This window comes from Motacilla alba, chromosome 23 (genome assembly GCF_015832195.1).
Source record: "Motacilla alba alba isolate MOTALB_02 chromosome 23, Motacilla_alba_V1.0_pri, whole genome shotgun sequence".
In the NCBI taxonomy this organism is placed as follows: domain Eukaryota; kingdom Metazoa; phylum Chordata; class Aves; order Passeriformes; family Motacillidae; genus Motacilla; species Motacilla alba.
The window spans coordinates 5,159,442-5,186,874 of record NC_052038.1 but is presented as its reverse complement, the minus strand read 5'-3'; the positions used below and the strand labels follow the sequence as shown (position 1 = coordinate 5,186,874).

At 59.7% G+C, this 27,433-nt stretch overlaps 4 protein-coding genes across 16 annotated transcripts in view; 1 reads left to right on the top strand and 3 right to left on the bottom strand.

The window, feature by feature from the left end:
* MACF1 (microtubule actin crosslinking factor 1) overlaps positions 1–1,906 on the bottom strand; it is a 138,511-nt gene extending 136,605 nt beyond the window's left edge. For all 12 annotated transcript variants that reach the window (XM_038161074.1, XM_038161096.1, XM_038161077.1 and 9 more), the window contains exons 1-2: positions 1,776–1,906; positions 239–512 (exon numbers count right to left, since the gene is read on the bottom strand). In XM_038161074.1, coding sequence (XP_038017002.1) covers positions 239–458 — 220 coding nt within the window. In that variant the 5' untranslated portion in view covers positions 459–512; positions 1,776–1,906. The remainder of the gene's footprint in view (positions 1–238; positions 513–1,775) is intronic.
* Positions 1,907–8,604: 6,698 nt separating this feature from the next.
* Positions 8,605–9,867, bottom strand: NDUFS5 (NADH:ubiquinone oxidoreductase subunit S5). Its single transcript, XM_038160721.1, has 2 exons — positions 9,511–9,867; positions 8,605–8,832 (listed from the first exon to the last, which is right to left on the bottom strand). Exons 1-2 carry the CDS (start codon positions 9,724–9,726, stop codon positions 8,728–8,730), a joined length of 321 nt encoding a protein of 106 aa, XP_038016649.1. The 5' UTR covers positions 9,727–9,867; the 3' UTR covers positions 8,605–8,727.
* A 657-nt stretch (positions 9,868–10,524) lies between these two features.
* On the bottom strand, positions 10,525–16,502 carry LOC119711036 (antizyme inhibitor 2-like). The gene is made up of 10 exons (XM_038160705.1): positions 16,386–16,502; positions 15,138–15,312; positions 14,892–15,065; positions 14,081–14,253; positions 13,484–13,615; positions 13,042–13,207; positions 12,777–12,939; positions 12,169–12,281; positions 11,833–12,047; positions 10,525–11,187 (listed from the first exon to the last, which is right to left on the bottom strand). The coding sequence occupies exons 2-10, from the start codon at positions 15,234–15,236 to the stop codon at positions 11,046–11,048; spliced, it is 1,377 nt and encodes a 458-aa protein (XP_038016633.1). The 5' UTR covers positions 15,237–15,312; positions 16,386–16,502; the 3' UTR covers positions 10,525–11,045.
* Positions 16,503–18,439: 1,937 nt separating this feature from the next.
* On the top strand, positions 18,440–25,414 carry LOC119711075 (adenylate kinase 2, mitochondrial-like). 2 transcript variants are annotated; one of them, XM_038160808.1, is made up of 7 exons: positions 18,443–18,611; positions 19,014–19,139; positions 20,915–21,025; positions 21,128–21,222; positions 21,772–21,844; positions 22,468–22,663; positions 24,612–25,414. In XM_038160808.1, the coding sequence occupies exons 1-7, from the start codon at positions 18,498–18,500 to the stop codon at positions 24,617–24,619; spliced, it is 723 nt and encodes a 240-aa protein (XP_038016736.1). In that variant the 5' UTR covers positions 18,443–18,497; the 3' UTR covers positions 24,620–25,414. The 2 variants fall into 2 exon arrangements, with proteins under 2 accessions (XP_038016735.1, XP_038016736.1); XM_038160807.1 differs by lacking the exon at positions 24,612–25,414 and having other exon boundaries at positions 18,440–18,611; positions 22,468–23,268.
* Positions 25,415–27,433: the final 2,019 nt, after the last annotated feature.

Here is a 27,433-nt window from a genome sequence, read left to right as displayed (position 1 = left end):
CCTTAACCCCGGTGCTGGTGGGATGAACCACCCGGGGCGAGCCTGGAGAGGACAAAGCCACAAAACCACCACCCTGCCCCTCGGCCACCAGAGCCACATCCACCCCTCCCCTCCTCTCCCCATCCATCCCCAGGCTCCCTGAGGAGCAGCGGGGCACAGAGGTGACCCCAAGAACATCCCAGTCACGGCGGGGGAGCCCCGGGAACCCCCGGGGGGAACCAACGAGGCGCTGCCTTACCTGCGACCCTGACGACGGCCCTCTCGGCCGGGTCCAGCACCGAATCCTGACTCTTCCTCTTCCTCTGCTCATGGAGGGGTAAATTCCAGGGCAGGGTGTCCCCGGGGGGGCAGGGGGAGAGGCTGCCCGAGCGCTCGCTGCGGTAGGAGCGCTCGCTCCGGCACGACCGCTCGCTCCGGCACGAGCGCTCGCTGAGGGTCTCCTCGTCGGAGGACGACATGGCCCAGGGCACGGGCAGCAGGGCGGGCAGGACGTCCCCGCGGGCAGCAGCACCCTGGAGAAGGAGCAAACAGCGCGTGACACCGGGCCACCGGCCGCGGGGCCCTCCCCGCCGCGAGTGCTGCGGGTGGTGGAGAAGGGATCGTCCACCATGGGTGTCTCCGCCGGGTGGATCAGCCCTCCTGGAGGTTCTCAGTGCTGCCTCAGTTTCCCCCCTGCTGGGGTTGCCAGGGATGGGGACGCTGGCACGGCTGCCCCTCTACCAGCAAAGCTCACCCTGGCATCCCTGAGCTCACTCCCACAAAGCCGAGCGCAACCTTTTGGGCTCGATTTCTTTGTGCTCAGCGCAGGAAGGAGCACCAGCTCGGCTCTGCCCTTTGTACCTGCAGGTTTTCTCCCTCTGAGAACGGGGATGGATTTAAAAATCTTATTAATGGTGGCAGAGGAAGATGGTAGGGCTTTCTGGAGCACGCCGGGAGTGAGCTGTGCCGCGTACACACGCTGGGCAAATAAGCACCTTGCGTGAGACATATTTTAAATAAATCTCATTGTGTCCTCTAGCACGGCCAGGAAAAATGCCTGAGACTCCTACAAGCGATGTGCCGCGGCGCAGGAGCCGCCTCCATCGCGCCGAGCCTTTCCTTATTCCCATCATTTAATCAGCAAAACAGGAACAAAGAGACCCAAAAAAACATTGAAAGAAACGGAGAAAGGATTCCATGAGTCATTCACCCCCCATCGGAAAGCTGCAAAAAAATGAATCGCGGCCCAAAACCGCGGCTCCCCCGGTAGCCCCAAGGGGCTCAGCCCGCGCCCTGCTTTTGGGGGACCCGCGGGTGTGGGGCTGGGGGGGCTGCGGGGCCGGGCGGGGTTCGGTGCCCAGGGAGCGGCAGGGCCGGGGGCTGCGGGGGCTGGAGCCGGGTTTGCGGCACGGGCGGGGGGCAGCAGGTGCAGGAGGCAGCGGGGTGAGGGCACGGCTCTGCGGGGGCACACGGGGCCGGTGTGGCCCCCCCCGGCTGCTGCTCCCACCTGGTCCTACCCCTCCTCCCGGCACCCTCCGGTGCCCGCAGCTCCAGCCCAGCCCCGGCGGCTGCTGCCCCCTTTTCCCGGTCCTTCCCCATCCCCACCCGCCGCCCTTCCGCGCTCCATCCCCGCCGCATCCCCGTGTCCTGCCCTTCCCGCTTCATCCCCCGCTCATCTCCCGCTCTGACCCTGCGCTTCCCCGCTCCATCCCCGGCCCATCCCCGCTCCATCCGCCGCCCTTCCCCGCTCCCTCCCCGGTGCGCAGCCCCCTGCCCGCAGCCCCGGCCCCGCTCACCCCCCGCCGGCGATCCGGTACCGACTCGGCGCGGGCAGGACGCGGCGCTCCGGTGCCGGCCCGGCCCCGCCGTACGCTCCCGGTCCGGCCGCTCCCGGCCCCGCCGTGCGCTCCCGCCGCCGCGGCGCCTCCCCCGGCCCGGCCCGGCCCTGCCCACCGGGCGGCGGGGAGCGGCGGGGGGGGTCCCGGCCGCCTCCCGCCCCGCGCAGCACCGGGACCGGCCCCGCCGCCCGCCCCTGCGCCGGCACAACCGGCACCTCCACCCCGGGCACCCCCGGGCCGGCCCCGGGCAACCTCCTCGGGGCTCGCAGGCTGCGCCCTCCAACCCGCCCGCGGTCCTCAGGGCACCCCAACGCCTGCTGCCTCCCCACCCTGCACCCCCATTGCATAGGGGGTCCCCCCAAACCCCCAGCAATGTGGTGCGTTTCCCCGCACGCCGCAGAGCCCCCCCGGCATCCTCCCAGCATCCCCGCTCCATCCCCATCCCCCGGATCCCCCCAGGCCCAGGGTAATCAGAGCAGCCATCGATCGGGGATCGGGGCCAGCAGCCGCAGCGCATCGCGGGGGACACGAGCAGGGTGCGGGGCACGGGCTGGGAAGGTCCGGGGGGCCGCGCTGGGAGAGCCGTGGAGAGCCCAGGGCCTCACCTGCGGGGCAGCCGGGCATCCCAGCCGCAGCCGAACGCGTCCCAGCGCCAGCCGCGGCGCGGGCAGGGACACCAGGAGCAGCCCGAAGGGGTGGCGGAGCTGCAGGACAGCCCCGGCCGCCTGGCAGGAGCGAAGCAGGCTAAACCGCTCCGGCTGACGGCAGATCCAGCCGCCCCGCACCGACGGCGGCGTCCAACGAGCGGCGGCGGCGGCGGCGGCTCCGGGCCACGGCCCCGGGCCAGCGCGGCCGCTCCCGCGGCGCCGCACACGGCCCGGCCAAGCCCGGCGCCCCGGTCCCCCCCGGGGTCTCGGCGCACCCGAGTGCCCCGTGGGCATCTCTCCCCCGCCGGTTTTCAGATCTCATCCCAACGCTTCTGCTTCCCCGGTGTGTGTGTTTTCCTGAGTGCTTCCAGCGACGGGGTGGGACGTCGTGCAGGACACAGGGCGTGGGGTGTGGTGACACCTGCTCTCGGACGCAGCTTGGGACGTGGCTGGAGAGGAGCACGTGTTGCCCTGCAGCCCTGCCCAGGGATGGGATGCAGGGATGGGGAGGAAGCACTCGGCCAAAACCCGCCCGGGTGTGGATACACCGGTGGGGTGACCCCGCAGATGCAGGGGCAAGGCCTCGAAGACACAAACTCCAGCTGGGAGTGAGTTCGGGGACCTGGGAACCCTCACGGGCTGCAGCCAGGCCAGACCGGTGCTGGGGAGCACGGGGCAGAGTAAAGGGTGTGCTTGTGGGCTGGCACCAGTCCCACCACCCCAATGACAGGTGACAGTGACAGGGCCATCACCCCGGTGCCACCTCGACACTGCTTTCTGTGCACGCCCTTGGAATGTGCGATCAGGTCCGTACTGGACCCTGAAGGATAAACACTCGAGAGAGAGGGCTGCGGTTCTCATCATTATGGGGGACCCCAAAACCCGTGAGAGAGGAGCAGGGGAGGCTCATCCCGGCAGAGCCGGCGGCCCCAGAGGCGCTGGGAGGAGGGAAGCGCCTGGAGAGCCAGACGCTGCCGCAGCGCCGTTCCCAAAGCTCCCGGACGGGTTGGGCGGCTCAGCCGCGCGTCTGCAGCGCTGAGCGCGGCCACGGCCGGCCCGGCCCCGGGCGCACGCTGGGGACATGCTGTGACACCCTCGGTCACCCCTGCTGCCCGCCTTGGTGACCGGGCGCCGCTCGCCCCGGGGACAGCACGCAGGGTTCACGGCCCGGCCGGCGGCGGGAGGTCCGGTGCTGGCTGCGGGGTGACGCCTGCCTTTGTCACCCCGTGTGTCACCAGCCGGGCTCCAGGCTGCTCCCTCCCGGTGCTCAGCCAATTCCAGCCGTGCTGAACGCCGGAGGAGCGCGGGCGGCTGGGAGACGGCGCCGGTTCCAGCCCGCGTGGATCTCACACCCGGAACGCGCTTCCCGAAATCCCTCGCAGCGCCGGGAGCCGCCGGATCGTTCGTGCTGCGAATCTGGGTTAGGATCGTGCCTTGTTTTGCCGACGCGGAGACAGGGAATCGTTATTTCGAGAGGAAAGGGGAGGCAGGTCCTCCCTAAATCATTTCATTTCCCTGCTCCTGTGCTGCTCAGCAGGATTGAGGGGACCCCCGGGACCCCGAGTGCCGAGACCTTGGATATCCACAGGGATGCAGGGAGATGTCTCCTGGTGCAAATCAGCCAGAACCCGGCTCTGCCCCAAGAACGGTCCCCTCTCCCTCATTAAAACCTTCTGCCCGAGCCCAGGGCTGAAATCTGCCTTCTCCCTTGACTTGTGATAAATTATTCATCTCCTGAGAGTTGTTTGTTCCCCCTCTCCGAGGCAGAGAGGAGCTGCAGATGATGCACAGCACATCCAGAGCTGGGGGAGCTGCGGGATGTGGGGGCTCATCCCCATCCCAGACCCCAATTCCCACTCCGGGGGGCTTAGGGTTGTAGGAAAACGGGGATGAGGGGCTGGGGGGAGGGATGGTGCTCTGCCCTCACCAGCTCCTGCCCAGCCAAGGCCGTGTCCACGGCAGAAGCAGCTCCCCATGGAGATCTCCCACCCCATCCCAGCCCCGGTGCCTCCCACCCAGCTGGGACGTGGCACCACGCCGTGCCAGAAACGCGACAAAAAAGGCAAAGAGCAAAAATATAAATTTGGAACTGCTACGGGCTGCATATGGATCCTGTTCAGGCTTCGTGGTGAGCCACACTGTGGAGCTGAGGATGCTCCAAATCCCTTTGCCCAGGGGAACTCGGTCAGGAGCATCGGATCCATTTTCGATCCCTACTGCTCAGCCAGAGCCTCGGCCTCGGTCTCCTCCCAGCAGAGCCGGGAGGTGTTTTTATTTTAATCTCTCCATAAATTTGATTGTTTTCATCGGGTCTTTGATTATTCCCTTTATTGGTGAAATTCCTGGCAGAGCTTTTAGCTCAAGCAAACGGGTCCTGCCGGCCGTGGCTGCGCGCCGATCGCCGCAGCAATTGGATTTGGAAGGGATCTAAAGAGCCCCTGGGGAGCCAGGAGCGTTCCCAATGGATGCATCCCAATATTTCCTCTGACATCTGCATGGGATGAGTCACTCTCCACACCGGCGTGGAGCTGTCAGGCTTTTTGCTGAGCCTGTTTTATTTTTTCCTTCCTCTCCCTGGAAATGCAAGACTTGTAATCAAAACGGGGTTTTTTTATTCCCCCCAAAATTCCTGGGAGCGTTGGCCCCGTGCTGCTGCGTGGCTCCGGGTGCCACCAGCCCTCACATCCAGCTCGGGAGGAAGTTGTGATGGCCCCGGCAAAGCCTCCACTGGAAAAGTCATCCTCAAAGTCTTCTCTGCACTCCTCCAGCAGTGCACATCTCGTTGGGAAAGATAATTGATAATAATTAATCATCATCCATAATGAGCGACTGCAAGTGCGGAGGCTCATGAGGGTTTGAGCTCCTGGCTGGCTCCATTTCCCAAATTTCCCAAATTTCCATGGCTGAAAGCAGGGACTGGGGAGCTGCAGGTGCTTCGGAGAGGGATCAGCTCCTGAACAGCTCAGCCCTGCTCAGACCTTCTGGGTGTTCCGTGTGGGACAGTCCCATCCCCTCCCTCAGTCCTCCCCAAACCCCCCTGGGACAGCTCCCTGAGGATGAACAACTCCAGTGGACAATTCCCTGAGGATGAACAACTCCAGTGGACAATCCACTGAGGACGAACAACTCCAGTGGACAATTCCCTGAGGATAAACAACTCCAGTGGACAATTCCCTGAGGATGAATAACTCCAGTGGCTCTGTGGCACTGCTCAGTTTCCATCCCCAGCACCATTCCCCCTCTTTATCCACCCTTTTCTGTTCCGGCAGCTCTGCAGCCTCCCCAGTCCCTTTCCACCTGAAGCCATTCCCTTTCCCGTATTTTCCCGGGTTTCCCTCCTCAGAGCTGCTCTTTGCCCACTGTTCCAGCTGCAGTGCTGAGATCCACGGAGCACTGATATCCTGGTGTTGGTTTTCCTCTGCTCAAACTCATCACCAACAGAGTTTTCACATTTAAAGCAGCAACCAGAATCCCTGAGGATTATCGTTCTCCCAGGAATTAGCCAGGATCCAGCCAGGATCATGGGATCTTGGGTCATTTATTCCTGCTTTGGGCAAGAAACAGGAGGAAAATGTCAAAATTGATGAGAAAAAAAATGTAAAAGGACATTATTTTCAGAGTTAAATTCGAAGGAACACAAATGGCAGAGTGGGATCAGCAGTGCCAAACAAGGAAGAGCCAGTCCCGGGACAGGGATGTGCCCCTGGCTCACAGGATCTGAACCCAGCCTGGGAATTGTGAGCTCTCCAGGGCCAGCCTCCCCCAGCCTCAGGCAGAGCACAGGGAATCCACCCGGGCTGAGCACAGGGAATCCACCCGGGCTGAGCACGGGATCCATCCCGGCTGAGCACGGGGAATGCATCCAGGCTGAGCACAGGGAATCCACCCGGGCTGAGCACGGGATCCATCCCGGCTGAGCACGGGGAATGCATCCAGGCTGAGCACGGGGAATCCACCCGGGCTGAGCACAGGGAATCCACCCGGGCTGAGCACGGGGAATCCACCCGGGCTGAGCACAGGGAATCCACCCGGGCTGAGCACAGGGAATCCATCCGGGCTGAGCACGGGGAATCCACCCGGGCTGAGCACAGGGAATCCATCCAGGCTGAGCACAGGGGATCCATCCGGGCTGAGCACGAGGAATCCACCCGGGCTGAGCACGGGATCCATCCGGGCTGAGCACAGGGAATCCACCCGGGCTGAGCACAGGGAATGCATCCGGGCTGAGCACAGGGAATGCATCCGGGCTGAGCACAGGGAATCCACCCGGGCTGAGCACGGGGAATCCATCCGGGCTGAGCACGGGGAATGCATCCGGGCTGAGCACGGGGAATCCACCCGGGCTGAGCACGGGGAATCCATCCGGGCTGAGCACGGGGAATCCACCCGGGCTGAGCACGGGGAATCCACCCGGGCTGAGCACAGGGAATCCACCCGGGCTGAGCACGGGATCCATCCCGGCTGAGCACGGGGAATGCATCCAGGCTGAGCACGGGGAATCCACCCGGGCTGAGCACAGGGAATCCACCCGGGCTGAGCACAGGGAATCCACCCGGGCTGAGCACGGGGAATCCACCCGGGCTGAGCACAGGGAATGCATCCGGGCTGAGCACAGGGAATCCACCCGGGCTGAGCACAGGGAATCCATCCGGGCTGAGCACGGGGAATCCACCCGGGCTGAGCACGGGATCCATCCCGGCTGAGCACGGGGAATGCATCCAGGCTGAGCACGGGGAATCCACCCGGGCTGAGCACAGGGAATCCATCCGGGCTGAGCACGGGGAATCCACCCGGGCTGAGCACGGGGAATCCATCCGGGCTGAGCACGGGGAATCCATCCGGGCTGAGCACGGGATCCATCCAGGCTGAGCACGGGGAATCCATCCAGGCTGAGCACAGGGAATGCATCCGGGCTGAGCACAGGGAATCCACCCGGGCTGAGCACAGGGAATCCACCCGGGCTGAGCACGGGGAATCCATCCAGGCTGAGCACAGGGGATCCATCCGGGCTGAGCACGAGGAATCCACCCGGGCTGAGCACGGGATCCATCCGGGCTGAGCACAGGGAATCCACCCGGGCTGAGCACAGGGAATGCATCCGGGCTGAGCATGGGATCCATCCCGGCTGAGCACAGGGAATCCACCCGGGCTGAGCACAGGGAATGCATCCGGGCTGAGCACAGGGAATGCATCCGGGCTGAGCACAGGGAATGCATCCGGGCTGAGCACGGGGAATCCACCCGGGCTGAGCACGGGGAATCCATCCGGGCTGAGCACGGGGAATGCATCCGGGCTGAGCACGGGGAATCCATCCCGGCTGAGCACAGGGAATCCATCCGGGCTGAGCACAGGGAATGCATCCGGGCTGAGCACGGGATCCATCCGGGGCTGGGGGAAGGGACAAAGCTCAAGCAGGGCTGGTTTGGGGGGAATGAGGGACAGGGGCTTGTGAGGAGCAGCAGAAATGCCAGGAAAAGCTCCAACCCTGCTGGGATGGCTCCTGGGAAATCCAGGGAAGGGCTTTCTGCAGGGCACTTTGTTCCAAGGGGAAATAACAGAGCTCTCCCGGCTCAGATCCCTGCCCTGGACACCCTGAGGGGGCTCAGAGCCCCCCAAAACCAGCACCCAGCTGTGAGCCCTCACATCCCAGGGCCTGGAGTCAGGGAGCCACGTGGGATTCACGCTCCAGGAAGCAGGGGTCTGGAATGTCCCTCCTGGAACGTCCCTTGTGTCACATCCCTGCCCCCAGAGGTCGCGCCGGGCTCAGCCTTTGCCATCCCAGCAGGGGGATTTGGGATCAGGAATGTCCCAGCGAGGATCCAGCACTAACTCCACCAGCAGCAGCTTTAAAAATGTGGATTGAAGCACAGAGCTGGCCCCTCTCCCCTTCCAGGGATTCTCCTGCGGCTCCAAAAGTGAGGGAATGGAAGGAAAAACTCTCCTGGGGAGGGACAGACCCCCCGGGCTGTGCCAGGGCCCCACGGATCCTGCTGGAATATGGGATTTCACCCCCCCAGGGAGGATATCTGCCTCCCACACACTGAAAAGCCAGGAGAGATCCCAAATCCAGCCTCCACTCTGAATCCGTGTGGAACCGAGGTGTTTCACCCCCCAAATAAAAGAGAAGACAGAGGCAAGGAGACATTCCAAAGGGATATTTACTGCCCCAGCAACGCCCAACCCGAGGCTGCTCCCCTCCAGCCACAGCAGGGCCCCTGCCCCGCGCTCCGGGAGCTTTCTTCCGAGAGGAATTCCCGAGGGAATCACGGCCTGGGCTCCTCCTTGCCCATGTGGTGCTCGGGGGGTGTGTACTTCCCCTGCTTGATCATCTTGTCCCGCTGCTCCAGGATCATCCGGAGCCGCTGAGTCTGCCAGGGACACAGGGGAGGGTCTCAGGGGGTCCCCAAGGGGTCCCCAGGGCAGGTCCTGGCAGCCCCACAGACGTGGAGCCCTCACTACCCCCGCCCTGGGGCTCCTCGCTCCACCTTGAGGCTCTTCTCAAAGATTTTGGGGCTTTCAGGACTGATGAGATTTGGGTTTCCAGCCCCGTTTTCCGAGCAGGATTTTGTCCTGGATGTGGCAGCTGCTGGAGGAGCAGGGGCAGGGACAAAGGTCTGCTCCACGCTGCCCCGAAGCATGGAATGGTTTGGTTGGGAGGGAACTAAAACCCCATCCGGCCCCACCCCCGTGGGCAGGGACACCTTCCACTGACCAGACCGCTCCAAGCTGGCCTGGAACCCTCCCAGGAACGGGGCAGCCGCGGCTTCCCCGCGCTCCTGCAGCCAGCACAGCCCGGGGGAAGGGGCTGCTGCGGGGCCAGCCCCCCCTCAGGCTGGGAACGACCAGGCAGCGCTCCCCCCCTAGAGCTGGAGCCCCCAAACCTCCCCCAGAGCACGGCCAGGCCCCTCTGCACCCCTCCCCAGCCTGACCCTGCACCTCGAGTGCCCCCAGCCCGCGGCTGGTGCCCCCCCAGTTTGTCAGGACCCCCAGATCCCTACGCCCCCCGTGTCCCCCCAAGGCCCCGCGCTGTCCCCCCGCTCACCCACCAGCTTGGTGCGCTTCATGCACTCCATGAAATCCTCGTACTCGAGCTGACACTCGCGCCGGGCGCGGGTCTGGCCCAGCCCGTGCCCGCACTCCACCCACTCGCGCTCGAAGGCGTGGCAGACCGCGGCCTGGCCGTGCGGCTGCGGCATGCTCTGCCGCAGCAGGAAGCTGTCCACATCGATGCCCAGCTGCTTCTGCAGGCCCCAGAACGGCATGGCTGCGCTGCTGTCGCGACACGGCCGCTGTCGCGCCGCCGACACCGCCGCCCCCCCTCACGGGCCCGCCGCCGTCCTTCACGGGCCTTTCGCGACGCCCCCGCCGTCAAGCGCGACCGACGGCGCGGCACCGTGTCGCGCTCTACGGCTGGGCGGAGTCAGAGAGAAGAGCGGCAGCAGCGCCCCGCCCTGTGCTCTAGCGCCCCTGGCGGCTCGGAGGACTGCGGCGCGCCGCGCCCCAGCGCCCCCTGGCGGCCACGGAGCTCAAGGCTCTCCCAGGGCTCCCAGTGCCTTCCCAGTGCCCCCCAGTTCTCCCAGTGCCCCCCAGTGCTCCCAGTGCCCCCCCAAGTGCCCTCCCAGTGTCCTCCCAATGCTCCCAGTGTCCTCCCAGTCTCGTTCTCCCAGTGCCCTCTCTGAGTCCCCAAACCTGGAGATCAAGGGTGATCTGACCAATGCACCCCCCCAGTGCTCCCAGTGCCTCCACCTCGGTGTCACCCGGTGTCCCATTACCCTGAGTGCATCCCATTCCCATGATCCAAGGTCCTCCCAGTGGCCCCAGCTCTCCCAGTGCCCCCCAGTTCTCCCAGTGCCCCTCAGCTCTCCCAGTGCCCCCCAGTTCTCCCAGTGCTCCCAGCGCCCCCCAGCACTCCCAGTTCCTGGCACAGGGAGGGGAGGAAGTGCCAGGGGCTTCCTCACCCGACCCCTCAAGCCTCGCTGGGCTACCAATGACCACCACCCCCCTAAAAACAGAGCCCAGACCCCCCGAACCCCTTTGGAAGGCACACACAGCACAGGAGCTGGAGGAGCGGGATTTATGGGACAGGATTTACTTCCAAGGCCATGAGAGCAGAGCGGGGTGATGCCAGAGGCAGGATGGCATCTTCCTCCTCCCTGGCACTGCCATGGGATCCTTTCCCCCTCCGGTACCACCGCAGGACCTCTCCCTTCTGGTACTGCCAGGGGACTTTTCCCACTGTGGATTTGCAGGATGTGAAAATCCCGCTTTTCCCGCTGTAGGATTTTTATCCCTCCAGCACCACTGTGGGACTTTTCCCCTGGGGCTGCCATGGGATTTTTCCCACCCCAACACCATGATGGGACATTTCCCCTGGTGCTGCCATGGGATTTTTCCCACCCCAACACCATGATGGGACATTTCCCCTGGTGCTGCCATGGGATTTTTCCCACCCCAACACCATGATGGGACATTTCCCCTGGTGCTGCCATGGGATTTTTCCCACCCAACACCATGATGGGACATTTCCCCTGCCAGTACCACCACAGGACCTTTCCCACCGTGGCTCCTTCCCCAGAGCTGCTCAGATGATGCCAGCTGGAGCGAAGACAGGGGTGACACAAAGTGTCTCTGCCATCTCCCAGCCACAGGACAAGGGCGTGCAGAGGCTCTCACGGTCATCTTCTGTCTGGGGTGGCTTTCCCTGGAAGAGCTGGACAGCTTTCCTGCAAGGGGAGACACCCAAGGGGGAGCCAGGGGAAGGAGCAGCCCCTTGAGGATGGGATGGGGACACACCAGGGCTCTCCTGTCCCCCAGAATGACAGCCAGAGGTGAGCTGGCTCTCTTTCCTCCAGTGAAAAACTGCCTCAACCATGATAACATTAAAAAATATTTTTAAATATTTCATATTTTTAATATTAAAAACATTTTTAAAATCCTATTTTAAAAATAGGACTTTTGCCTCTCGAGGCCATGATTTCACCCTGAAATTCCCAGGTTCAGGGACTCAGCTTTCCCCCTTTTCCTTGGGCCAAGAGCCCAGCTGGAAGAGAAGCCAGCACCTCGCACGGGAGCCAGCCCTGCCCTCCCACCCTGCCCATCTCTTACCAGGCCACAGGGACATGGCGTGGGTGACCCCAGCCCTGCCCATCTCTTACCAGGCCACAGGGACATGGTGTGGGTGACCCCAGCCCTGCCCTCCCACCCTGCCCATCTCTTACCAGGCCACAGGGACATGGCGTGGGTGACCCCAGCCCTGCCCATCTCTTGCCAGGCCACAGGGACATGGCGTGGGTGACCCCAGCCCTGCCCATCTCTTACCAGGCCACAGGGACATGGCGTGGGTGACCCCAGCCCTGCCCATCTCTTACCAGGCCACACGGGACATGGCGTAGGTGACGCGTGCCCGGGGAGCAGCTGTGAGCAGGGACGCTGTCGGCGTGCTGTAGGCTCCCATGTTCCCAAAAAGCAGCCAGTCCCCCACGTGCAGCCGGGGCAGCTGCAGCCCGTCGGCGATGCGATCCTCGCCGTGCCCCGGCGGGCCCCGCAGGCTGCTGCTGTGCCAGGGCTGCTCTGGGCACGGCCTCTGTGGGATCAGCACGTCCCCAGTGGCACCCCGAGCCCCGAATTCGGCCCCACGGAGTGGGTGCGGCTTCCCCCCGTGGCTGACCCAACGTGAGGGACATCCTGAGCCCCTCGCCCCTCACCTTGTGCAGCCGAGGCCGGGGGCAGGGGCTGTCGAACAGGAGGCAGCTGAAGGCACCGTAGATGCCATCGCTGAGGTGATAGACCAGGCTCTTCCTGCTGCCACACTCCTCCTCTGCGAGGGAGGGGACAGAGGGCTCAGGGACACAGGGGACACATCAGGGAACAGGGAGGCTCAGGGGACACGTCAGGGGGCAGGGAGAGGGCTCAGGGGGGCTCAGGGACACAGGGGACACATCAGGGAGCAGGGAGAGGGTTCAGGGACACAGGGGACACATCAGGGAGTGGGGAGAGGGCTTGGGGACACATCAGGGAACAGGGAGAGGGTTCAGGGACACAAGGAACACATCAGGGAGAGGGCTCGGGGACACATCAGGGAACAGGGAGAGGGTTCAGGGGGGCTCAGGGACACAGGGGACACATCAGGGAACAGGGAAGGGGCTCAGGGATACAGGGAACACATCAGGGAGTGGGGAGAGGGCTCAGGGATACAGGGAACACATCAGGGATTGGGGAGAGGGCTCAGGGACACAGGGGACCCATTGGGGAGTGGGGAGAGGGCTCAGGAAGGCTCAGGGACACAGGGAACACGCCCTGCTGTCACACCTACCATCAGAGCCAGCCTGCTCCACGGGGATCTCCTCCAAGGCAGTGATGCTGACAGCCAGGGTGAAGGCAGAGGTGACATAGTAACGCCCAGGCCTGGCAATAACGTCCACCCCGCCGCCCTCAGGGAAGTACAAATCCAAGGCAGAGTTTATCCCGGCAGCAATCTGGGAGGGAAGAAAAAGAACCTTCCTCGCAGGGAGCCAAACCCAGGGAGAGCTTCCAAGCTCATTCTCTGCCTGCTGAGGGCAGCTGTTGGAGGTTTGTACCTCTTCCAGCGGGGCTCTGGTGTCCTCAGTGGCAGGGAATCCCCCCCCGATGTCCAGGAGGTGCATGTGGTGTCCCAGCTCTGTGCCCATGTCAAACACCAGCTGTGCTGTGGCCACAGCCTGGGCCCAGGCCTGGGGCTCCAGCCCACGGCTCCCCAGGTGGAAGCTGAGGGCACAGACCCCATCTCAGCAAGGTCTGATCACCCCCAGGGCAGAGGGGACAAGGCACTGGGGCTGTCACTCACTCAGCTCCCCACAGGCCACGGCAAGCCAGCCCTGCAGAAGCCTGTCTGAGGGTCAAACCTGCCCCAAATTGGCCCCAACGAGGCCAAATCCCTGCCTTCACCTCACTCCCAGCAGAGCAGCCGGAGCACTGCGTTGTTCCAGCAGGGCAGAGCTCCCCAGATCCCAATCCAGAAGGGAAGAAGGCCCAGGGCTGTACCTGATGCCAGCAACCTCCACAGCCTGGTCCTTCGCTGCCTGCAGCAGGCGCCGGCAGGACTTCAGCGTGGTCCCAAAGGTCATGCTCGGGTGGGCAGCAGGGATGGAGTCAGCAGTGATCCCCAACAACATCCTGCACAGCAAAGGCACGCCGCGTTGAGGGGTCTCGGAATAACAGGATGATGAAAGGAAGAGCCTTTGAGGGCTGGAAAAGCCCCCAAAGATCACTGAGTTCCAAATATTAACCCCAACTGTTAAGTCCAGCACTAAGCCACGTCCCTGAGCACCACATCTACAAGTTTTTTGAATGTTTCCAGAGATGCTGATTGCACCCCTTCCCCGAGCAGACTGTTCCACTGCCTGGTCACCCCTTCAGTGATCAAATTTTTCCCCATATCCAATCCAAACTTCCCCTGGCACGGCTTGAGGCTGCTCCTCTTGTGCTACCGTGTTGTGATGCACTAGATCCACGGGTTCCATCACTACCGCTTGGGGGAAGAGACTGACACCCACCTTGTACAACCTCCTCTTGCCCCCCACGGCCCCCTGCCCATCCTTTCCTGCAGCACCCGCTCCAGTGGCACTGCCAGACACTCACCTGGCACGGGGGTGGCTCCTGGCCACCTTGCTCAGCTCCACCTCGTTGTCAAAGGCCATCAGCCTGACCCCGTGCGTGGCCGCGTACCTGATGTGGGCGACCTGCTTGCAGGGGCTGCTGTAGAAGATCCTGTCTGCTGGGACCCCAATGCCTTGAACCTGGGTGATCTCTGCCTGCAGGGACAAGGGGACACGTGCAGCAGGTGCCCAGGAGCTGGGTGAGGACCAGCCACCAGCTCTGGGTCTCGGCCAGCTCGCAGCGCTGAGGAGGGCGAAGCGCCAGCATGCAGCCTGGGCTTTTCCAGGGAAAAGCTACCAGAGCTCAAAGGGATCACAGTGGACTTTGTCCTGGCAGGGACAGGTTTAAAAACACCAGAGAATGGGAGAGGAGACAAGAGGGGCTAGCAGGCCTGGGGCTGACTCCTGGTCTGAGCTGTGACAACTCTTGCCCTTTCTTGTCCTGTTTAATTACATTAAAGTAAGTGATTTCATTTTGCCTCCTCCCTGGAAGTCTGGCTGTTAAAAATGAGAAGCAGGAGGGAGCAAAAAGCTTTAGGCTTAGTCCTGAGGACACCGAGAGTTGGACAGCCGTGGCAGTGACACCCCAGGGATGTGCTGTGCCACCAGCTCCAAGGACAGGGATGTCAGCCAAAGGGGACAACACAGACGGGACAAGGATTTCTGGGCTGTGACAGCAGAGGGACACTCCTGCCCCTGAAAATGTCACCTAGAGCAGAGTCTTAGGAAAGGAGGGTGAGCTCTGCCACTCCCCCACAAACATTTCCCCCAGAGCTGCCCTCCCACAGCCCTACCTTGTTGGCACAGGCAAATCCTGCCCCCAGCTCTGCCAGCAGCCGGATCACCCCTTCGCTGCCGTTGCATTTCACTGGGAAATAGGGCTTCACTCGGGGCAGGGCCTTCAGGAAACGCAGGTGTTTCTTCACGATGTCCCCAAGGTCCGCCACGAAGAAGGCCTGCTGGTTGCTCTAGGAGACAGCTGGAGTGAGCAGCAGCTCCAGGAGTGCCTTTTCCGAAGGCAGCAGCAGAGCATCCCTCACCTCTTGGCACAGCTCGCCCAGGAGGTTCTCCAGGAGGTCTCTGGTGGTGAAGCCCTCCTCCACCATCAGGAAGTTGGATTCGTTCAAGTACCCGCTCATGGTGGGATGTTCTGGGTGTGGGGATGCTCCTTTAGAGCCTCCTGGAGCAGGGGATGGATTCTAAGGGTGAGACACGCTGTAAAAAGGAAGGGAATATTCAGAGGAAGGGTCCAGAAGCTCCATCAGCATGGAGCACCCATCCCACAGCCCGGGGTGCCCCAGGGTAGAGCTGTGTGCTGCTCTGCTCCAAACCAGCAGCTCAGCAGAGCCCTGCTGTGGGTTAGAGCATCTTCCCTGGGGGAGGAGACACATTTCTCTGCAGTTCAGAGCTCTGTTTTGGCACACAGCAGCCTCATCTCCATCAGCAGGCACCAGCACAGTCAACAACAAAGCCAAGGAGCAGAGATGCCTTTCTAGGCCAGCACAGGCCCCTCCACGCTCTGGAATGCAGCTGGATCTGCTGAGCGCTCAGTGGGGCGAACATCCCGGATGGATCCCAAACAGCTGGAGGCTCCTGGAGCCCAGGACAAGGGAGACACAGCACAGGCCACTCACTGACACCACCCAGCCTCAGGACAGCCTGGATCCCTGCTGTGGATGCAGTTCCACGGCTGTCCCGTGACACAGGGGGTGGAACAAGGGGACAATTAAGCAGCGCGGAGTTTTCTGGCTCATCCTAGCAGAGCTTTAGCTTTGAGCTCACACCCTGAGCTTTAACAATCTCCTGCTCTGGATCCAGCCTGGCACATAACCCAGGGAGCTGATGAGCTAGCAAGGGAACATTTCCACTCCAATAATCCGGGTCTAGCCCCAGGGCTCTTCCAGGAGCACGGTCTCTCTGATTTGAAGGGAGCAGGAGGCAGAGGTTTCATTTCCCAGAGCTGCACACCCGCTCCTCCCCACAGAGACCTCCTGACAGCATTCCAGGGGGCACTGGGAGAAAGACCACGCTGACCCCGGAGCAGCAGGATGTTGTAATGCGTTGAGCAAGCACCACCAGCCAATTCCAGAGACAGGAATAGGATGAAAAAAAACATGTTTTGAAGCTCTCAGGGCTTCACAAGCAGGAAAGGAGAGCAACTCCTCCAGCTTTACCCTTCAGCCCCCACCACCAAACAGCACCCAGCCCACCCTGGTCAGGCACAGAAGGGATGAAATGGGTCACTCCTGTCAGAACTCGTGCCCCAGCCTCAGACATCCCCTCCTTACCACGGTCCAGTTGTCCCTCCAGGTGTCCTGGTGTGCTGTCGGGGGGCTCCCCAAGGAACACTGAGCTCCTGCAGCAGCCTGAGGTGTAGCTGTGCCTCGGGGTCCAGCGTCTCTGGGGAGAAGCAGTGCAGGGGCTTAGAGAGGGAGAGGGGCACCGACAGCACAATGCCCTTCACCCCCATCCCTGAATTAGCAACACAGGCACTTTACAGCTCCCTTCTCACTGTGCCAGGCAAAGCAGCTCCCCCACAGCCCCCCACAGCCCCCTTACCTCAGACAGCATTTAAACAGACTCTGCCATGGGTATCCCAAGAGAATGACCCGGCCCCAGGGCCGGCTGTCTGTCCTGCCCCAGCTCCCTGCCTGCCCCGAGCCCCTGCGGAGGATGGGGGGGCTCTGCACCCCTTCCCTCCCAGCACTGCCTCCCTGCTCTGCCTCCCAACCGTAGCCATGACAACCAAATCCAGCCGCCCCATTGGCCGAGCCGCCTCCGAGCATCCTTCATCCCTTTTGGAGGACGCTCGCCCACCCTCTCGCAAGGCTGGGGCTGTCCCCTGCAGTCACCCCGGGCTCTCACCGCGTCCCCGCAGCTCATCCCCAGCCCCGCAGCCCTGCCCTGCCTCCCGCGGCTGCGCATCCCGAGCGCGGGGACCCTCGGCGGGGAAGAGAGCCCGGAATACCTGGGAAATGCTGCCAGGGGAACCAGGCTTCCTGCAGATGAAAGGCTGGGCGGTGTTTGGCTGGCACTCCGCAGAGGGGGAGGCAGTTGGGAAGATGTCAGGGGCCGGTCCTGCCCTTGCTGAGCTGCGGCTGGTTCTGGTGGGTGCCCCAGTGGCAGATGCAGCTCTGCCATCAGGGCAGGCGCTCTGTGTGATCTGTGAGACCTGGATCTTGGACACGGTGCCACCGCTCCAGCCCACGGATGGGCTCAGCAGGGATTTTTTAACTCTTCTTGTTAAATGTGCAGCTCTCTCTGGTGCTGCTGAGGAGCCAATGTTCTGTCTGTGGAGGGGTGGCTGTCTCCACTGAGGGGGGAGTGGAAGCACCGACTTATCCTGGGTTTCTGTATCCAACACTGTGGTCTTGGCTTTGCCACAGGCTCTCCTGGCAACCAGGGCCAAGGAAGCTCTTGTCTGCTGTGAGATCCTGGCTGCTTTTGCCTGTGCTCTGGCCCATCACCAGCACTGGACTGTGCTCTGTGGGATGTGGGGACCATGCAGAGAGGCTGGGAGAACAGAGAGGTGCAGAGCCCTGCGGTGCCAGTCCCTCCTGGATGTGCTGGGCAGTGTTGCGATGGACAGCCCACGCAGAGCAGGGCACTGAGCCCATCCCACGCGACGCCAGGGCGAGCACAGCTCAGAATCACGGGATCAATTAGGCTGGAAAAGATCTCTGAGATCACAAAGTCCAACTGTGACCGGACACCACCGTGTTAACATGCCCACAGCACCAAGTGCCACGTCCAGTCTTTCCTTTAATACTTCCAAGGGTGGTGACTCCACCATTTCCCTGGGCAGCCCAATCCAATGTCTAATCTTCCTGTGAAGAAATTCTTCCTAACATCCAACCTTGTCCCTTTGCCTTGTCACCAGCTGCCTGGGAGGCAGGCCCTACCCCCACCTGGCTCCAAACTCCTTTCAGGGAGATGCAGAGAGATAAGGCCACCCCTGAACCTCCTTTTCCCCCGGCCCAGCTCCTTCAGCCGCTCCTCATCAGACTCGTGCTCCAGCCTCTGCTGGACACCTTCCAGCAGCTCAATGTCCTCCTTGAACCGAGTGACCCAGAGCTGGACGCAGCACCCCAGGGCTTGGGGACAGCTGGGGGCGAACGCGGGGACACCGAGCGATCCACGTGGCGCGCAGAGCCCCGCCCACCTCCGTTTAACCCCGCCTCCTTCATTCATAACCCCGCCTCCTTCATTCATAACCCCGCCCGCTTCATTCATAACCCCGCCCGCTTCACTCATAACCCCGCCCACTCATTCATAACCCCGCCCACACTATGTAAAACGCGTTGTAGTTTGCATGTCACCGCCCCTCATTTGCATGGCCCCGCCCGGCGGCGCTGGCCCCGCCCACGAGGCGCGGCGCGGGCGCGCAGTCGGCGGCGGCCATGGCTCCGAGCGCGCAGGCCGGGGGCGGCGGCGGGCAGGCCCCGGCCGCGGGGATTCGCCACGGCATCCGCGCCGTGCTGCTGGGCCCCCCCGGCGCCGGCAAGGGCACGCAGGTGAGTGAGAGCGATGCCGGCGGGAGTGAGAGCGATCCCGGCTTTCCCCACTCCCGGCACTCAGCGTGTGACCCCCCGCGTGGAGGGACGCGGGTGTCCGGCCTTCGCCTGCCCGCCGAGGGATGCCGGTGTGCGGTGGGTTCGTGTGGCCCCGGCTCTCCCTTCCGCGGGGGCTCGGTCCTATCCCGCCTCCAGGGGCCCGCTGGCCGGGGCTCTTTGTCCCCGATCCCTTTGTCCCGGATTAGGGACGCGGTGTCGCTGAGCTCCGGGGCTCCGTGCCGGGCTCTGCCACGTGCTGGCCGGGCAGCGACTGTCCCGCTGTCGCGACAGGGGGACGAGGCCCCGCCGGGCCGGGGATCCTCAGCCTCCGAGGTCCTGTCTCACCTCTGTCCTCTTCCGCAGGCCCCGAAGCTGGCCGAGACCTACTGCGTGTGCCACCTGGCTACCGGCGACATGCTGCGGGCCATGGTGGCCTCGGGCTCCGAGCTGGGCAAGCGGCTCAAGGAGACGATGGATTCGGGGAAGCTGGTGGGTCGCGGGGAATGTGCTGGGAGGGGACATGGGCTGGCAGCATCTGGAATGAGAGCAGACGAAATGCATCTTCTCATTAGGATTCTCTAATTAGTGTAGGAATGCAGATTGCAGGGTGAAGGTAGGGATGGGCTGGGGGCTTTCCTTCTATCACCCTGCAGGAGAAGCGTCCTATACAAACATCCTTCCCCTTCAAAATTACTGTTTGCTTACCAGCAGCCTGTGGCCCTGTGCTGTTTTTCTCTTTCAGGGGGTGCAGGCTGGCTGGTAATTTTCTGGCTCCTGGAATCTGTGGTCACAGTGTATCCTTGGAGCTGCAGGATGTTACAGCCGTGCTTTGTGGCTCCTGTGTCTCTTCACTTGATACCTGAGCTCCAGGTGTCACTTCAGAGGGTTCATCTGCATCCCAGCTCCTGCATAAGCTCGGTTCACCTGTAACTGTGAGGTGAAAATAGACCTAAAGGTGTTGCTGTTGTAGTTACAGCAGCTGCTGTGTGAGAGAGACACTTTGGATTCTCAAGGGACATGAGTTAGAATCTCTGACATTCATTTTTTTGAGGGTCTCATTATCTCATCCTAACGACTGAAATATCTCGGGGAAACTCGAGGGACCACAAATTGCAGTGACTTGCCCCAGTGTGGGGCAGATCTCGAGCATCCCTGCGGCTGCCACAGGCTCCTGACACCCCAGGGAGAATCTGCAGGCCCCAGATGGGGAGAGCAGCCTTATCTCGCTTCTGCTCTGAGCTCATTGCAACACCGAGCCTGCAATCCCCAGCTGGTTATGAAAGATAGGGACGTTATCTGGCCAGGCTGGTGGTATCTGCCACGTGTGTTTTGTGTGTGGCAGGCAGCTCCAGGCTGCTCCGCGGGCACATCCCGCAGCTCTGTGATAACTCAGCTGGGAGCACCCCAGCGTTGCAGGATGGGCTTTATGCTCAGCATCTTTTTTTTCTCCAAAGGGTGTAATCAGGAAGGCACAGAAGTGACTTGTTGCTTACTTCCCCTGCCTGCAGGGCTGTTGTTTGTGTGTTGTGACAGCCTGGTCCCCAATCCTGCTGGGTCCCAGCCGTGTGTGCTGGAGAAAACAGCGCTGCTGAGGAGAGCTGCTCCCAAATAAACAGCTGTTGTTGGGGCTGCAGCATCTGTGGAAAAGGCACTAATCCCAGTGGTGTGCTGAGATTGTTAGATGGGGAAAAAACTGTCCACTGAAGCCAGAGCTTGTCAGCAGCTACCGGGCTTTCACCTTCGTTTGAGGTTTATAGGAGTCAATGAGCAACTCGCCTGCTCTGCCCTTCCTGCCCAGGCCTGCCTCCCGAGGTGGATGTGTAGGTGAAGGTACAAAGTAACAGGAAATCAAGGTTGTGTTGATACTTTGTATTGTGAATTGGTTAAAAAAAATAATAATCTAAGGAGTTTGAGCTGACCGCGTTCCTTGCAACGCAGCAACCTTTGTAACAGTGAGGTTACAGTGCTGGTCCAAGTCCCTGTGTGGGCTGGAGTGTCCCTGGAGGGAAATGTGGCATTGCCTCTGTCCTAGTGTTGCAGGGAGTGCTGCCCTGATGTGGGCAGGCCTGAACAGGCAGCCTGAGCATTGACATGAACTATGGAATCACACAATATCCTGACAGACAAGGATCGGAAGGGACACACAAGAATTATTGAGCCCAACCCTTGGCCCTGCACAAAAATCCCACCCTGTCCGCACGGGCAGCAGCTGTGTGTAAATTCAGGGTGCCCTTCCTGACAGCGTACCTGTCTCATCTCCGCAGGTGAGTGATGAGATGGTGGTGGAGCTGATTGAGAACAACCTGGACTCCCCTCCCTGCAAGAACGGCTTCCTCCTGGACGGCTTCCCACGCACAGTGAAACAGGCAGAGATGGTATGGGAGCCCCTGCTCGGGGGCTGCTCCGGCACCCCCTTCCCTCAAACCCAGGGGTCCCTGCTCCCTCAGCCCCTCTGAGGTGGGTGTTTGCTCTTGCAGCTGGATGAGCTCCTGGAGAAAAGGAGAGAGAAGCTCGACTCTGTCATTGAGTTCAGCATCCCCGACTCCTTGCTGATCCGGAGGATCACGGGACGGTAATCCTCCTCTCCCAGTGCTCGGTGCTCAGCTTGGGATTTCCTAGTCTGTGGAAGAGCACCCTCATTTCAGATCCCAGGCTGTCCTCATGGTGCTTAAGGCTGGCTGTGCTGCTGGTCTCTATTTCTGCCCCGTGCCCAGGCCAGCCTTGAGCAGAGCCCCTTCCTTGCCCTATAAATCAGGGATTTCTATAGAAATCTCACTCCAAGTTCTTCCTTCTCCAAAGCTATTATTGCTCCCTTACCCAGGACACTGAATACATTTGAGATCCAGTAAACTTCCTCCAGGGTCAGGAGTGTGTTCTCGTGCACTGTTTTCCAGACCCCTTTCCCAGCAGAGCAGGATGTAAAACTCCCCTTCTCCATCTCCCAGCGCAGCTGCTTTTCCAAACTGAAGAGGCCCTCGGTACAGAAATAACTGGAGAGAATCTTCTTACAAGTGAAAGGCTCATGGTGTTGCTGTGGCAGATGTTTCTGTGCTGATGAGTGGCAGGTTCAGGAGATCTTGTCCTGACCAGCTGCTTTGCTGACACTTCTTTTCTGCCTCAGGCTGATTCACCCAGCGAGTGGCCGCTCGTATCACGAGGAGTTCAGACCCCCGAAAGAGCACATGAAGGACGATGTATGTGAGCTCCCAAGGCTGCAGCCTGCCTTGCTTTGGGTTTAGCTGATGCTTTGCAGTGTCTCCCTGGAAAAAACTCATTTCTTTCCTTCTCTTGTGCCTTCCTGTCCTGGCTTTCTGGGGAGCATGGGGAGCTGCTGGGGCAGCCTGAGGCAACGGCACTGGAGGGATGGAGGGATGGATGGATGGATGGATGGATGGATGGATGGATGGATGGATGGATGGATGGATGGATGGATGGATGGATGGATGGATGGAGGAAGGGCATGGCCAGCCTGCAGAGCTGGCCCAGGCTCTGCCAGCCTCTGAACTTGTTGGACTCTGTCCACAACTCTGGTTGTGACTGGTTTCCATCCTGGCGAGCAGCTGTAGCTGGTGCCTGGTCTCAAGGCTCCTTTTAGCAAGCAGAGTGGTGTGTGGGGGAAAAAGACCACGGTGCTGAGCCCTTCTCTCTTCAGTGACTGCTCTGGGTCTTGTTCTGGCTGCCCCGGGTTCCCTCCATCCCCGCTGCACACCTGGGGTCTCCTCTGCAGCACCGCCCTGGAGGAGGAGGGGAGCAGGGAGAGAAGGGGGGAGCATCCCAGGCTGCAGCTGGCTGGAGATTGTCCCCTTGCTTCTCCCAGGTCACTGGAGAGCCCCTGATCCGCCGCTCGGACGATAACGAGACGGCCCTGAAAACCCGGCTGAAGGCCTATCACACCCAGACCTCCCCCCTGGTGTCCTACTACAGCAAGAGAGGGATCCATACGGCCGTGGATGCCTCCCAGTCCCCCGACGTGGTGTTTGCCAGCATCCTGGCAGCCTTCACGAAAGCAACATGTAAAGACCTGGTTATGTTCATTTAAAGCTCCGTCCCACGATGGGGTTCTCCTTTTTTTTTCCTCTCTCTTTCTCTGTCTCTGTCTCTCTGGGGCCAAGGACTGAGCAGAGTAGAAGGGGAAGGGATGAGGTGATGCAGCCCAAGGCAGGGCTGTGCTAATTCTCTAATTAAACGAGCTGTTAACGGTCTCGATGTGGCTATATGTGAACGTCAGTCTGCGTGTAGATATTGGGATTTTGGCCTCTAGAGGCCGCAGCGAGCCCAGGCTCCAGCTGCCCGAAATGGGCTCTGCACTCCTTTGGGTCAAAAAGCCTTTGTTTCATCCTAGAAATGCTCCTCTCTGGAAGGAACTGTACTTCTGGCTCCTCCCAGCTACCCCACAGGGACCTTGGAGAAGGTTGGGGATGTGGGGGAAGGATTTCCCAGGAGAGGTGAAGCTGCAGGATTGAAACCTGGGGTTGCTCTGTGTGTATTGCTGTGGGAGCAGCCTGAGGGCCAGCCTGGCTGCTGCTCAGGGCTGGGTGATGAAATATGTTCTCCTTGTATGTGTTTTATTCCCTGTGGGGTAGCAGGTTCCTGTTCTGATGGCACTTGTGGGGGCAGAAAGAGGGTGGGGGGGGTTTCAACCTTTATTTATTTGTGGGATTGATAGCAAATTAGTGAAATGCTTCTTTTTAATGTGAAATCTGTGGTCAGAGTCTGGCAGTTACTGTGTGGCAGATTGGGATGTCCTGAGGATAAGAAAAGGACTTGGGTTTTAACTCTTCACTCTCACCTTGGTTTTGACCAAGGAGAGGAAGATGCAATGAGCTTCTCCTGATCCCAAAGTCTAAATATAATAAAGCCTTATTGCAAAACAAATGATTTCTCAAGGCTCGAGAGACAGCGTTATTAACCACTGGCTCCACGTGCCCTTGAGCTAACGACCTTCACTGTGAGCTCATGGAAATGTTCCTGTTTCTTGAGCAAATCCAGCAGCTCCATGGGCTGTGTTTGAGGACACTGTGTGTGCTCAGAGCCTTTCCAGGGCATTGTGCTGCTGTGTGGTGACACTGCAGGGCTGGCACTGACCTTTAGCCATGAGGGATTCCAGCCCTTCCTAGAGGACCCCGCTGTAAATATGGATTGGCCCAGATGAAACTTTGTCCTTTGGCATTCCATGTGTGTTTACTGATTGCTATTGAGTATCCTCCTCTCTCTCTCTCTCTGGGGATGGCCCACTCCATCCTGTGCACTGAGCTGCTGTGAGCTCCGTGGCCAGAGCAGATGTTTAATCCTCAGGAATCCCTTGCTCTTTTCCTTTATAACTTCTCTTTTGCCTGACAATCCCCTCTCTGTCCTCACACATCCTTTCCAGGGACAGAACCTCTTCCCTTCCAGCAAACTGGGAACCAAAAGCAGTGGACTTGTTGCTCTAGAAAGCATGTGACTGAGGAGAAAGGCTCTGACAGTAAACAGGGCTGGTTTTGCCAGCAGCCTGTTGTCCCCTGTGACTCCCAGACAGCCCTTGCTCTGTCTCTGGGTTTCCTGTGGAAGGATAACCTGGAGTTGGTGTGCTGGGAGGTTGGGATAGCATTTAGGATAGGACTGCTGTGCCCCAGGGAGCGGGAAAGTGTGTGGGTTACAGCTGCCCTGGCATCTTGGTGACTAAAGAAGTTGTGTGGAAACAGCTTTTATTTTGAGAGCCAAAGGGAGAGCTGCAGCTCCCCACACTCTGGGAAGGGTTCCCAGCCTGTTGGCATTCCTGGATTTGGTCAAGGTTTTACTCTACAGCAAGAGCAAGATGTTCCCCCACTCTTCATTCCTTTCCTCCCTCTCTCTTCACATCCAGCTCACCAGCCTCTTTTTTTTTTTTAATTTTTTTTTTACCATAAACCATGCTTAATTTTGTTTGTTTGTTTTTCCCTAAATATTTTTTTTTTCTCTCTCTGTTCCCATTTATTCCAGCTGAGTGACTCCATCAAGCAGATGAGACACCACCAAACGCTGCACACTCTGCTACATCACCCCTTGCAGCCCTTGCCTGGCTGCAGGGAGGGCAGCTGGGAGGGGGGTATGATTGATGGGAGGGGGGGAAGGAGGTGGTAAACAAGGGGTTGGGGGGCTGATTTGGTTGGGTTTTGGTTGGATTTCTTATTTGGCAGAATCATTGTGAAGAGGAGACGGCCTTCTCCTTAGAAATCATGTTTGTGGAGAGGGAAACATCTCTCAGTGATCAGCTGCAGGTCCTTGACCTGTTGGAGGGCAGGGCTAGATGTTACTCCAGGCTTCTCCAGGACTTTCAGGGCTTGTCTCGTGGGCTCTTGGTACTCTGAGGCCACTGAAAGGTTTGCTGTGATTTTTTTCCTAAAGTTGCTTCCTATCAGCTGAGGACCAAAAGAACAAATGATTCATCATGTGTGAAATGGAAAGGAAAAAGAGATGCCGTGGTCTTTTCCTGGAAGTTCTGTTTTTCTTGTTCTGCTGCATTCCTAAACCCTGGCATAAAGACTTCTCAAGGATTCTCTGCTGCTGAACAGAGGGGCTGTGGCTCTAGTCCAAACCTGCCTTACTTGGGAATGGGGTGGCTTTTCTGTGATCATGACCAAGCTGGAATTCACACAATGCTGGAGAAATGCAAAAGAGACTTTTCTTAATTGCCTGCAAAAATAACACTTAATTGGGGTGGTTTTTTTTGCATTTCTTTTTAGATCAAATGGTGCCTTGTCTAACCTCTGAATCAATAATAAAATAACCCCTTTACATTTGTATCTGGTGCTGTGTCCTCTTTGACCTGCAGACAGCGTGGAGGATGAGGAGGCAGATGACAGCATCAACTAACAATTGAGCTGGGTGGATCCTGGGGCCTGATCCTATCTCAAGGATGTTCTGTGCAGCTGGAAATGTGGCTTGTAATTCCTTTTATCTCTTCTCCTTGCTGAGTGTGTCCAATGCTTTAGATCACCATAGCAATGGTGGTTTTTTGCTGGTTCTCTCTCCTGTTTCTTCCTGTGTGAGCCTGAAAGCACCGAGCCCCTGTGTATCCTCTCTGTCCAGAGCTCCCTGCAGCATTTTAACTGATGTAATCCCTTTTTTCCTCCTCCCTTTGAATCTCCAGTGTATGGAGGAGCTGATGTTATTTCCTTCTCTCTTCCTGCAGCAACTGGAAGCCACATTATTGTGTCTTCTGTTTCTGCCTTTCATACTTTGCTGCATCCCTCCCTCTCTAAATTCACAGGGAAAATTCTGCCCTAATGCAGGGAATGAGAGCATTTCCTGGCCTCCCTTTCTCCTGCCTCCACAGGGGCTCTGACCCTCTGTGGTATCCCAGAGGAGGCTGTTCCTGGACCGATGGAGGTTTGTTTTTTATCCACGGTTCTTGCAGCCCTGCATGTGTTCAGGCACCAGAAAGGACTGGGCTGCATGTACCCATGTCCTGCAGAAATTATTGGTTTTCCAGCATAATTGGGCTCTCCTGCTCCTCTGCCATTCTGTCTCTGTGCTCAGGTGTTTTCATTCCCTCTCTGTACCTCCCATTACCATTCTTGTGCCTCTCTGTGGCCTTTGTGCCTTCCCTTGTTCCTTTTGATGGTGGATGTTAAGCTGGGCTCTTCCTCCTTGTCTGGGATTGTGTCCTCTGCTCCTTGCCTGCTGTTGTTTTTAAAACCTGTTCTGCCTGCTGCTCCTGGCTTTCTGGTCTGTGGGATGGAGGACTCTTGGCTCCTCTGAGCTGGGCTGCCTCCGTTTGATCCTTACCCGAGTGTGGAGCATGAAATGGATTGTTGGGGCGCTGTGGGGAGGCTGCAGTGGGGAGTCTGTGAGCTCAAGCCTGGCTCCTCTGGAGCTGGATCTGTGCTGTGACCTGCCTCTCTCAGGCTGACCTTGAATGTTTTCCACAGCACACGATGCTCTGCAGGTGCTGTAAATTCCTTCTGCTCAACCATTTCGTTCCAGCAAGCTGCTTATCAGGCACTCTTTTGAAAACTGTGTTCATATTTCATACACACAATTATTCAGCAACTATAAAAGGGGAAAATTCCTATTTATAGCACAAGGACCAGCATCAAATAGGACACTGAATTCTCACTGATAGAGGAAGTGACCTGTTCTCTAATGCAGCAATATTTCTGCTGAAAAGAAACAGCATCTTGAATGGGGGGAGGGATGAAAGCCCTGGGCCATCTCTTTCCATTAAAAATGTGCTGCAGTCCTAAAAATGTATCTGCCCTTCTCCCTTCCCAATGAAGCCATTGGTGACAGGGATTGCAGGAAAACCTTTCACTGTGGGTTTGTGGTTAGTGGTGATGAGCCCGCCGACTCCTGATGGCCTGGTTTGGAGCTGGGCTTAAGTTCCTGATCGATAACCTGATCTCTGACCTTGATGTGGGGCGAGGAGAAGCCACTGCAGAGGTGTCTGTGGGGACTCGGTGCCATCACGGTGCTCATGTGCACAGCCCCGAGGGAGCGAGCACGTGGGGCTGAGGAACAAAGAACTGCCTGGGAGTGAGAAATGGAGGCAGTGGGAAGGTGGGAAGAGCTCAGGGGCCAGGGGCGGCACCGCTGCGGGTAAGGTGAGCCCGTTTGCTCTGAGCCTGCTCCCCCCGGCTCCCTCTGCTCTCTCTCCCTTCCCTTGCAGGTATGTTGAGGCACAAGGCCATGGCTGGCCGCTCCCTGCTGCTGTCCCCTGCTGTCGCCCTGTCCTTCCCGCTGTCTCTTTGGGAAGAGCTGCAGTGGGTGATACCAAGCGAGGCCCTGGGAGGTGGAGGAGCAGAGGATGGGATTCCCCTGCT

Excerpts from the sequence above, each read along its gene's own strand:
- NDUFS5 (XM_038160721.1), bottom strand. The coding sequence starts at position 9,726 with ATGCCGTTCTGGGGCCTGCAGAAGCAGCTGGGCATCGATGTGGACAGC. Across the intron at positions 8,833-9,510 it reads GCATGAAGCGCACCAAGCTG|ACTCAGCGGCTCCGGATGAT; the intron begins GTGGGTGAGCGG and ends TGTCCCTGGCAG.
- LOC119711036 (XM_038160705.1), bottom strand. The coding sequence starts at position 15,236 with ATGAGCGGGTACTTGAACGAATCCAACTTCCTGATGGTGGAGGAGGGC. Across the intron at positions 15,066-15,137 it reads TGGGCGAGCTGTGCCAAGAG|AGCAACCAGCAGGCCTTCTT; the intron begins GTGAGGGATGCT and ends GCTGTCTCCTAG. Across the intron at positions 12,940-13,041 it reads CCAGAGCCCCGCTGGAAGAG|ATTGCTGCCGGGATAAACTC; the intron begins GTACAAACCTCC and ends CTTCCCTCCCAG.
- LOC119711075 (XM_038160807.1), top strand. The coding sequence starts at position 18,498 with ATGGCTCCGAGCGCGCAGGCCGGGGGCGGCGGCGGGCAGGCCCCGGCC. Across the intron at positions 18,612-19,013 it reads GCGCCGGCAAGGGCACGCAG|GCCCCGAAGCTGGCCGAGAC; the intron begins GTGAGTGAGAGC and ends CCTCTTCCGCAG. Across the intron at positions 21,223-21,771 it reads ATCCGGAGGATCACGGGACG|GCTGATTCACCCAGCGAGTG; the intron begins GTAATCCTCCTC and ends TTTCTGCCTCAG.